The 10845-nt window shown below is 38.9% G+C and overlaps 2 protein-coding genes across 2 annotated transcripts; one reads left to right on the top strand and one right to left on the bottom strand.

Moving 5' to 3' along the window:
• Nucleotides 1-497: 497 nt before the first annotated feature.
• Nucleotides 498-1276, top strand: CUNH12orf60 (chromosome unknown C12orf60 homolog). The gene is given in 2 exon segments (XM_088141545.1): nt 498-1080; nt 1083-1276. Coding segments are annotated over 2 exon segments (777 nt in total).
• Nucleotides 1277-3283: 2007 nt separating this feature from the next.
• On the bottom strand, nt 3284-9989 carry LOC103058276 (matrix Gla protein-like). The gene is made up of 4 exons (XM_007423199.3): nt 9848-9989; nt 9108-9131; nt 6161-6233; nt 3284-4125 (listed from the first exon to the last, which is right to left on the bottom strand). The coding sequence occupies exons 1-4, from the start codon at nt 9912-9914 to the stop codon at nt 3996-3998; spliced, it is 294 nt and encodes a 97-aa protein (XP_007423261.1). The 5' UTR covers nt 9915-9989; the 3' UTR covers nt 3284-3995.
• Nucleotides 9990-10845: the final 856 nt, after the last annotated feature.

The following is a 10845-nucleotide window of genomic DNA, read 5'->3' as shown; positions in this document are numbered from 1 at the left end:
AATAGAGGGAAGTTTACCCAGGCTTTAGTTTTAGCAGTGCTTTGTTTCAAGCTGCATGTACCACCTAATAAAGGAGCATTTATCTGAACTGGGCCTGGTTTCATGAGAATTCTTCTGAATCGGGGTTTGGACTTTGTGGACTTGACACAGCTATTAGTCTTGTTGGGAGTGTCATGCCAGATACAAAGGAACAATGGCAGGAGAGAGGGCATGTCTCCTCTTATGTGCAAGCACCTCAGAGGCATCCAGGTGGCCACTGTGGGGAAAAAGATGGGCTTGGCCTGATCCAAAAGAGCTATTCATATTTTCTTATAGCCATTCCAATAAAATATATTGAACTAGCTCCAAGTATGGAAATGCATCAGAAATATTTTGTGCATGGCCTAGTCATCATAGAATATATATTATCCTATGGTTTCATAAAATGAAGTATTTGATTTTCTTCCATTAAACATGGTTTTGGTTTGAATTTCAATGTGACATATCCTTTTATGGAAATGCAGTCCATTTTTGGTGGAGCAAGGTCTGAGGAGAAACTACTCAAAGCCAGCTGCAATATATATGACTGGGCCTACATTTTTGTTTCTTCTACCAACACCATATTCTGAATGCTCAACCGGTTTCTTGGAAGTGAATTGGCCATAATTACAGTATGGGAAAACCTTACCATCAGGGAAAATCTTGAGCTCCTACAGAGTGCTCTGAAAGAGATACAGATGCTAGTAGAGTTGAAAGACAAGGATGTCCAGGGGAAAATTGATGTTCCTTTGTATTCTAAGCTTATTCTGCCAGTCTTTCCACTAATGAAAAAAATCAGGCTTGTAAAAGATATATATGGTCAATATGATGGAGTTTTTTAAAATATCTGTAGTCCCATTTGTGCAGTTATAATTAAGCATGGTAATCTCCCTGAAACACTTGAGACTGCTATTCAGAATTTAATGAGCACACTCGTAGTGTCTCTTCAAGTGTGCAAGCTTCTCGTGACCAATGAAGAAATTGCTAAAGTACTTCCAGACTCCAATCCCAGTTCATCCCAAACTGTACCTCCAGTTGAACAGAAGGCCCGCAGTTATTCCATTCTGCCACTTCCTTTTCATTTACTGGCTTCACGCGGATAATTCATTGTGGACAAACATCCAAGGATTCGGCTGAGTTGGCTGCAGGACTCATGGTAGAAGCTGTTCAAACTTTGAAAGCAGCTTGTGAATGTTTCCAAAGATCTGTTAAGATGGCTGAAGAGTATGTCACATTGATCATTGACAAAAGGCAATGAACCAGAAGGTCATTATTCAGCTATTAGAAATTTGCTTCTGTTTACCCAGCAAAAAAGTTGCAAATAAAAAAGAGAAAACTTCTGATTGCAGCATCTGCATTTCCATACAAAGTTCAAACGCATTAATGTCTTTTTATGTAATATCAGTGCCAACAAAGGCATATGTACATGGATTGGCTCCTATTGAATATTCCCCTCGATACACTTTGAAAAGTTTTCTATCAATTCCCTTGAAAGGGCCTTATCCCCCTTAACTAATTGTTCTCCATGCTATTTCCTCTCTTCTACTGCTTAATTACTTATACTGTATGTTTGTGGTCTTCATTTCCTTCATTTCTTCATCCCATGTCCATTCTCCTCCTTTTCTTATCAATTATCTTACTTTTCAATTCCAGTTAATTACAAGCAACAATTTTACAGAAATAATTTGACACAGGGAGCCTGTTTAGTCTCTCCTTCCTCCTCATTCCATGTTTCTTTTTCAAAGCAAATTAACATATTCAGCATCTTGATCCCATAGCATTTGCTTTTGCCTGGCAATTCCCATATATTTGAATTGTTTGACAAATAATTCCCTTTCCAGTTCTAGCCAGAATAGAAGTAGATATCACAGCATCAAGACACAAAATTAATCTGATTCTGCTCTTTGGAGTAAGTTTAATGGAATGATTCAGGAGGATAGACTGAATCCTGTTTGTTCACCTCTCCTTGGTGGTGCCCAGTTCTGGCGTGGGTGGGTGTGACCAGAACCAGGATGGGCCCCTAGCTGACTCACAAAAATTGAACATGGGCATTCAATTCTTTGCATTTGATTTCTCAGGACAACCCTAGACAAATGGCATGTTTATATATTTATATCTCTCCCCCCCCCCTTTTTTTTTTTTGGTGCCATGGGCCAAGACAAATATTTAAGCATAGGATAGGAACATAGCTGTAGGAGTTTTTGGATGGAACAGATTGTCTGGTAGGGCTGTTCATGCTTCAAAAATAATTTGGAAAAAATCCTTTAGACTTTCTGTCAAGGCAGAAAAACAACAGGCTGCTCTAATGAATAGCAGAAAGGTGCTAATTCTAGAACTTCAAAACAGCCACAGAACAAGTCTTCAGATGCCAAGTTGATGGGATAGAGACAAAAGTTACTCCAGATTTTGATTCATGGCACATATTTACAGGAGAAGATAGCTGTTTAGGAAACATAGCCTTAAGTCATTTAGTCTTAAAAAAGATACCAGCACTTGCAGCTTAGAAAAAAAAAATTGTAGTCAGGAGTTAGTTAGAATACACATTTCTAATGCCACCCAATTTTTCAATGAAGCATCTCAAGGGAGGCTTTATTGGCAGCTGGCAGCAACGTTCCTTACCAGTAGTTGAAGTTTCTGGACTTCTTTTCATAGGAAGATCCACATACAGCACATTAAACTAAGGAAAGTCTCATTATAGCAAGATGTTCCTCCCCTTCTTTCCTTATCAGTACATAGCTGCCATCCTCCTTTAAATCCTCCCTCCCTCCTTTATGCCAGTTTTATCAGAATTTTTTTCCCCCTAGCTTATTGGCCGTTGCTCAAGGTTGTTTTTCACGCATTCCCAACTAGCTTTCATTAAGGGAAGTTGACAAATGGAGTGGATGAAGACAAACCATTGGAAATGTAATCCATTTAAGTTGGTTCTTCCTCATTAATCTGTTGTCTTTATTTCAATATAATTTGAAGCAGAAGATTATTGCAATCCTATGCAATCTTTTCTAGTAAATATTCTGCTGGACATAATATTGCTTAATAAACGGACATATAATTCCAGTGTATTTATCTGTGGACTGGGCCCAGCAACTCCAGATGAAGGACATTCCAGATGCCATTTTTCATGTATCCAGATGAATGCAATAGTCATGACTAACATATCTTCTAAATTAGAAATGTAAGAAGAATATTCTAAATTAAATCCATATTTTAGCACCATTCCTTAGTCATTAAATGAAATAACCACATGTTGTCAGCAAAACAGCAATAATGAGAGCAAAAAACCAAAAACGAGCCTTTATTTTTGCATCACTATATCCTTATATAGTGGGTTCAGTTCCTAGTCAAACATCTCATTATAAGGCTTCATCCTACTACAGTTAAGGATTGTGTCCTCAGCATAGCTGAAGAATATGTTTCTTTGAAATGCTTGCATTGTGTAACATGAAAAGTTTTATTTGTTTTTTATTTATTTATTACAAATGCTTCTGTAACCAGGACAAAAACATAAGTATATATTTGTCTAGTATGAATTGGTATAAGAAAAAAACGTTGTCAACAACACCCCCCACCCCCATAGAAATTCCTTTTTTCACATCAAAGTTTGAAACGTGAGAACATTTAGCACAGCACATCTAGATACAATTACAAATTTTACCATTAGGGTGCCACCAGACGTGGCCCTCAACTTCCAATTACCTTAATATATTTTTGCCTTCCCTTTCCAAGAAATGCCACTCATGTTTCAAGAAATGCTCGAATTTATAGAATTTATTACTAGCAGAAATACTACTTACATACTCCTCAGAAAAGAGGAAGTGCTTATTTTGTGTCTTAAAAAATGAATACGTTGCAAAACTATTGCTGTTAAACTCTTGTTAGTGAAATAGAGACAATATGCTGTTCCTGTTTTCCGTAAGCTGCCTCACACCATTCACTCTTTGTCCTTGCAGATGTCCCAGTTTGATGAGAAATGTCTACATTCAGACACTTCCAAAGTAATGGCGATATGCTGTAGGAAATCCCACTATTTCAGAGTAGTAGTCACAGGGTGCATAATGTTCACACTGCTCTTGCTTCATCTCCATTGGGGATTTGAACATTTCATAGTACCTGAAGAACAGGGAGAAGATCAGAGGAAGAAGCAGTAATGCTGTTAAACCATGCTGGCCTTGCACCGTATCCCTTCCTTAGCTCCTAATGTGAATGATGCCATTTCCTTTAAAATGAGGTAAGCCAGTCTATCTGTATTTGTGACAGCTCATTCTGCTGAGCAGGTTGGGGGATGAGGTCAGACAAGAATCTGCCAAGCCATTATACATTTCCCTATTAGCTTAGGAACCCATCTCCTGAGTTACTCCAATTCCAAGTTCCCCAACTCATTTATAGCTATATTCAAAGATAAACAATTGATGGGTAGTTCATCTGCTGCCATGATTATTTTATTAGTGAACGCATTGCTGCTTTTGTTATGCCCATATTTGCCAATAGTTTATAATGAAGGAAGTTAATGTTGTGGGGAGATGGGCGGGGACAAGTCCAATAAAATAAATAAATAAATAAATAAATAAATAAATAAATAAAGTTACTTAAATATATGCAATTTTACCTCAATAACTGTTTCTTAAAAACAATAACACCTTTAAGACAGAGAGTTATTTCATGGAGAAGCAAAGGGGAGTTTAACTTAAATGATTCCTCCCAATCATTTTTACATTTAAACAGCATCAGCTTCTCTATAAGAGTTTACCACATATTAATAAACATATAACTGTAAGTCAGTATAGATGGGGAAACCGTTTGAGAGTAAGTTACAGTTTTTTAAAAAAGTTTATGGATGAGAAAGTTAATGGGTCTTCCTTATACTTAGAGCCGAGCTCAAACAATATTTTAAAATCAGCCACCAAATTTATGGGCAAGGAAATTGGATGACTTTTTACCAGAAGTTCTTCAAGAACTCCCCAGGACAGTTGATATAGTACCACTGCTGAAAAAGCCCAATGGGAAAAATTCATTCTGGGTGTCTTCCTTTGGGGAAATGTAAGAAGTTAAGAGTACTGGAATCACTGGAGAGAGGTTTGCACAGTGAAAAAAATAGCATTCACACACAGCCTTCAACTACGTCAGAATTAAATAAGTGCAAGAACACTGTACTCTTATCTATGAGAATTGCTTCAAAAGTATTTTCTCCTTTGAAATAGTTTCTAAAGCAAATTTTCTTTTATCAAATTGAGAGGTGGCAGAAAAAAATGCAGGATGATTTCTTTTCCTGGTACTAATTACACCAATTTGCAGTTTATTTTTTCTTAGCCCTCCAAGGCTGATTCAATGTTATAATGCCAATAAGGAAATTATTGAAAAAGCATATGATGAGGAAAGAAATCCAAGGGAACTAGAATGGAATGATGACACACAGGGATCAGGGAACACAGTGACCAGAGAATTAGTGGAGCTGTCCCAAAGAGTAGGATCTTTAAGACACCAGATATAAGGGGGGCCCCAGGTGAGTCTAAGTGATGGATATTAAACTGTATCTACCCTCAGAACTAGAGGAAACAAGATGCAGGAGATACAGGATCATAATAGTCAAGATCTGAGTGTCTGGAATAACTCTAAACCATTAGAAGGAACATGAGGTTTGTTGGCTGGGTGAAAAGAACCTTAGTCCTGAATGTACTTAGTAAAATAACCAAGTATTTTATTGGCATCATTGTGAACCCTTTCAGTAGTACCAGAAGCCAAAATATGTATAGCTATCTCCAGCCAGGCCAGAGGCAACAACATAGCATATGATAGTCATGATATTAAACATACTCCTACCATTTATTAAATACATTCAGCACCTTCATGTGATTGTAACAGATCTGTGCCATCAAATAAAATGTGTGCAGTGAGTCAACATGCATTTTAACTGATACATGCAGATAAGCTTTTTTGAAATATTACATCAATTACACTGGATATCACCTTAAAAAGCACTTTTGGACACTTCCTCCTCCCTGCAGTGGTATTTAAATTAGCCCACTTAAAGCAAGGAAAATTCATTTATTTCCAATAGCTGTGGAGTCACACACGCTGGCCTCTCAATGTTTTTCATAATCTATGCATTCATATTTTCTCAACTAGTTATTTCAGATATCTCCATTACCTTTCAGAATATGGGTAAGCCCTCTTCTGCCTTCTGACAAAGGTATTTGCTTTTTCCTGACTGATTTTAATACCTGTTGTAAATGCAACATGTTAAAATATGAGAAAACAGGAACTCTTACGTGCCAAGCACAAAATAGTTTCTGAAGTTAAAATTCCTCTTATGCCCTAGAGATCAGGGGTGGCAACCTGTGGCCCTAGGGATTCCAGCTGCCTCTTGCGGGAGGATAGACAGCCAATGGCAAAGCACCTCTGCCTTTCCCCCAACTGCACCTTTTCGGAGCCCCCCCCACACACACACACACTTTAGGAAGGAGCTTGGCTGCTAGAAGTCCTGAAGGCAGTGGGAAAGCATAAAACAACACGTTGGCATTTGCAGGCCACAGCAAAGAAATGTTGGCAGTAGCCCAGGGTATCAGGATTGGTGCACCGAGCAGCAATGCAGCTAGAGGAGCGAGCAGTGGCTGCAACAGCAGGGTGTTGGCAGCTGGACAAGGGTGTTGCTGATGAGGATCCCAGTAAGCCAAGAACCGCCACCCAAACCCCTCTGAGGTGAGTCAGAGCACTGGCGTTCAGGAGGTCTGCACTAGGGCAGAGGGCCAGCTGTGCTCCAGTGAAGCCTGGGACACCCACAATTATATGGAGTATGCTGACAAATAGATGCAGCACAGGGCACTGGCAAACAAAGGCCCAGATCATGGGCATCCACGACGGCACTATAAGCAGGCCCAGAGTGCTGCCAGGAGATTATTGGAGGCCCAGAGCACCCGCAGCAGCCGAAGTGGGGCTTGTGGGCACAAAGCAACAGCCCAGAAAAGAAGAATTCCCAACCCCTCAATGCTTCTACCCGGCAGCAAGCCCCAGCACCATCCTTACCCCTTAGAAGCCCAGAGCAGCAGAGGGAAGTCTGCCCGAATCTCCCCCAACAGCAGAGCCAGCATATCAAGACCCAAGTAAGCGACTTTGGACAGAGTCGTGTGGTGTGGGCAACAGTTGTGTTACAGTCATGCAAAGAACCGTAACTATAGGATTAAATGGTATTCGACTACAGGTATAGGACAATGAAAGAGAATAGTCTTGTAACAAGCTAGGGCATACAATAAGGAATAGAATAAGAACACAGACACATAGCATAAGTAAAAATAAGATACTAGAGAAAACAAATTCTTGACACAGGTGATAGGATACTAAAGGTTAAATGCTAAACAGGGTAGAAAGTAATCTAGGAACAAACAAGGTGAAACACTGAAGTGTAAATCTTTAGACTTTGTAAATGTTTGATAATTAAAATATCCTGTTTACAGGAATTGTCTCACATCCTATCTGAGTTTGGAACCAGCCCTAAACTGAATCTATGACCCCTGAGTTCCCTTTTTCTGGCTTGCTGCTGAAGACCAAAGATAGTTTCCTGCCTGTTTGAAGTAGGAAGCAGATGAAAGCTGCCGTTTAACTCCTATTTTAGAGTAGAGTAGCAGTTAAAAAATAAAACTCCCCAAACATCCCCCCAACCCAACTCTGCTTACATGTGTGCTGTGGCCCTTAGCTCCTCTCAGAATACAAAGTGTGATCTTCTGCAACCAAAACATTAGGGTTTCCAAAGCCTGCCCCAGATGAAGTGTTTGGGTCACAGGATGTTGACTGAAAGAAAACCCTGCAGATCTGTTCAAAGCCCCAGCTTCTCACAGGCCCATCAACTGTCCATCCAGGGATATGACTGACAAAATACCATCTCTACATTCAGGAAACAGGAGTTCTTTGAGAACGTATCAATAATTCATCAGTATGAAAAATAGCTTCAAGTACAATGGAGCCTCTGCAATGTGCAGATATAGAGGATTGTCACATGGTAGTGATTTTAGGGACTCAATATGCCCCATTTATCGGGCAACACGTCTTCTCCAAAAGGAAATGTGGTAAATACAGTGGTTCTGTCTGGCAAACATCATTGTGAAAATGTTTCCTGAAGCCAGAAAATTCAAAAACTACATTGATATACCATGACATATACCATGAGAAGAGCTTTCAGTGCTGTAGACTATCTTGTGTCATACATGAAATATCAAGAATCACTGAGTATCACAGGTAAATATCTAACATTCTGAATAGTCAGTGAGCTTTGAAAGCTGAGACCTTTCAATAGAAAAATTTGCCAGGGGGAATTTGAAGAAAATTCATTTAAATTCTGTTGAATGGCTAAAGAAAATGTATGCCTGATACACCCTTTTGAAGATAGAGATGACTTGTCTTGTGAAATCTTGTATGGTAGCCTCAGATCTGCCTTCATCAAATAGCATATGAGGAAGGAGCTCTAATCCACAAAGTTTATGCTACAATAAATCAGGTAGTCTTTAAGGTGCTGTGAGACTTATTTTGCTGCAACAGACTGACTTGGTCACTACCTTCTTAGAACCTTTCTTAGTTTTTTACCAGACTATCCAGCAAGAATGCTCCTATGTGTCTAGCCAATAGGGCATTTATTCATTGGGGGACTAATAGGTAAATTGAGTTTGTGCCAGGTCTCTTTTAACACGTAAAAGAGGTGTGTGTTAAGTTACTTTAAGCTGCTAGGGACCACAGGCTTTCCTGTAAAGTTTCTCCATGTTATTTAACTCTCTGAAAAATTCAGAAATGACGAACAGTGGTAATATTTTTCGCTATAATTGATCTCTATAATTTGTAAGAGCATGGAGAATCAAGGAAGCCATAACTTTCTCCTATCTGGCTCAAGAGATTACGAGCAAATTGGAAGAACAGAAAGGGGAAGCCTACTCCTTAAACTGTCTTCTCCCAAGTGAGTCCCTATCATTCATTCTCAGGCAGCCTAAATTGTCACCCCTTTCCCAACAAGTTTTCTGGGTCTTTTCTAAAGGGATGGATGAAAAACAGACATCAAGCCAACAAACTGTATATACTATTTCTGTTAGGATTTGTAATGGGGAAGTACTTACCTTCATCCACAGCTTTGTTCATCTCTTTAAAAAAAGATAAGATAGTATGAGATATCTAGTATAACTCAAGGACTTTGTATGCCCACTCATTTAGGCACAGCATCCAAAACACACACGCACAATTACTTGTATTTACAGTAGTCATTGTGTTAGATCATTCTTTTTAAGCAATTATGTAAATATACTCAGGAAAAGATTTAATAGTTTACATTTTCAGAGCTTTCTAAATAAGCCCATTTGTGTAAGTCATATGAGATGCTTGCTTCTGTCTTCTAAATTTTAAAGCTGAAGGGTTATGAAAAAGAATATGAAAAGAAATTATTTTCTTTTGTGGGTTACCACAAAAACTCTATTCAATCCACCAAACACTTTTTTTTTCATTTTCTGTTTTAAAAAGTCAAAAAGAAGGAATTTGGATATAAATTCATTGTGAATGTTGTTTTGACAGTAAGTAAATAATCTAAACACATCAAGTTTAATTTTTCTCATGCTTGAGAGAAAGAAACTACTCAAATGTTGATCACATGTCTGTTCATTCATCATTTGTATTGAGATGTGTGTCACTTTTCTTAAGTGAGAAAGTCAACCCTTCTTTCAGATTTATGGGAGCAGATCTCATATTGAGAATCTAACTGCTAACCCCTAAATATGTATGGAGAAATAGGTGTGAGGCATTCTCACTCACATGAGTGAAGTGGCAGGACAGGAGCGAGTCACTCCTATATGTCACATTCCCTTACCTCCTTCACAACAGCAGGGGACTGTCAGCAGCAAGGTAAACAGCAGAAGCATCAGGAGATTCATCATATTCTCCTATTCCTAGCAAATTTTCTCTATTGCTTGAGCTTCTCATGAAAGTTCCAGTGACTTCTGAAAGCTTTTGCCTTTCGGCTACAGCTTATATTCTATGACTACATACAGCAGGCCCCTAGCCAAGGCATCTCTGGCCCTCTCTTTTTTGAGTCCTGGTTCCAATTCAAAATTTTTCATTTGGATCAAAAAGCCCACATCTGGCTCTGGCAGTCATTTATATATCTGCCTTCAGCCAAAAGCTCATGGCATTTCCAAAGGTTTTCAAGGACTCTCACAAATGTCTTTAAAACAAAAAGCAAATGACAAACTTTGTGCTGAAAAGTAAAAATTCATTCCAAATGGGCAGAAGATGAGCAGTTGAAGATCCAAAGCTTTTTGGAGCTGGAGGACTGTAAGAAAGTTTGCAGTAACAAAATGTTCAATCCTTTGTCATTTTGAGGACCCATAATATCACTGCTATGAGGGTAGCAGAATGGATGGCCAAAACGTTTTGAAACAATTCTTGTTATGGAGTCTAAATAGTGAACAAGGAGGATTGCATCAAAAATGGTTGCCAGGTTTTATTTTGAAAATTGTAAAAAAAAAGGGGGGGGGGAAGCATATGGGGGAAAAAAATCTATCAATGGTTCCACAGCTGCCACTGCCTCATCAGCCTAGGTTTCTGCTACTCTAAGCCAAGCCTTTGCTTCCTGCAGCTCAACAGAGCCAGCCAGATCTATGCTTGCATCCTACAGCAGCATGGCTACCTTTGCATAGTACGCTAGACCAAAAAGCTCAAGTACACAGCATCATCTTATACATACCTTTGGCCACGTGTGTAAGTCTTAACCAAGTTCATCTCCATTAATTTGGCCTTACAGAAAACGAATTTGTACCTTGCCTTAGGTTTGGAAATTCTGGTTTCCATAAATTAAAAACTATGACT

Source organism: Python bivittatus, unplaced genomic scaffold (genome assembly GCF_059951505.1).
Source record: "Python bivittatus isolate LINGU-HERP-01145 unplaced genomic scaffold, Pbiv_v1 ctg000330_np1212, whole genome shotgun sequence".
Lineage (NCBI taxonomy): Eukaryota > Metazoa > Chordata > Lepidosauria > Squamata > Pythonidae > Python > Python bivittatus.
The sequence above is the reverse complement of the archived record's forward strand: the minus strand, read 5'-3'. Positions and strand labels throughout refer to the sequence as shown.

Excerpts from the sequence above, each read along its gene's own strand:
- LOC103058276 (XM_007423199.3), bottom strand. The coding sequence starts at position 9,914 with ATGATGAATCTCCTGATGCTTCTGCTGTTTACCTTGCTGCTGACAGTC. Across the intron at positions 9,132-9,847 it reads CCCCTGCTGTTGTGAAGGAG|AGATGAACAAAGCTGTGGAT; the intron begins GTAAGGGAATGT and ends CTTTTTTTAAAG. Across the intron at positions 4,126-6,160 it reads GCTTACCCATATTCTGAAAG|GTACTATGAAATGTTCAAAT; the intron begins GTAATGGAGATA and ends CCTGTTCTTCAG.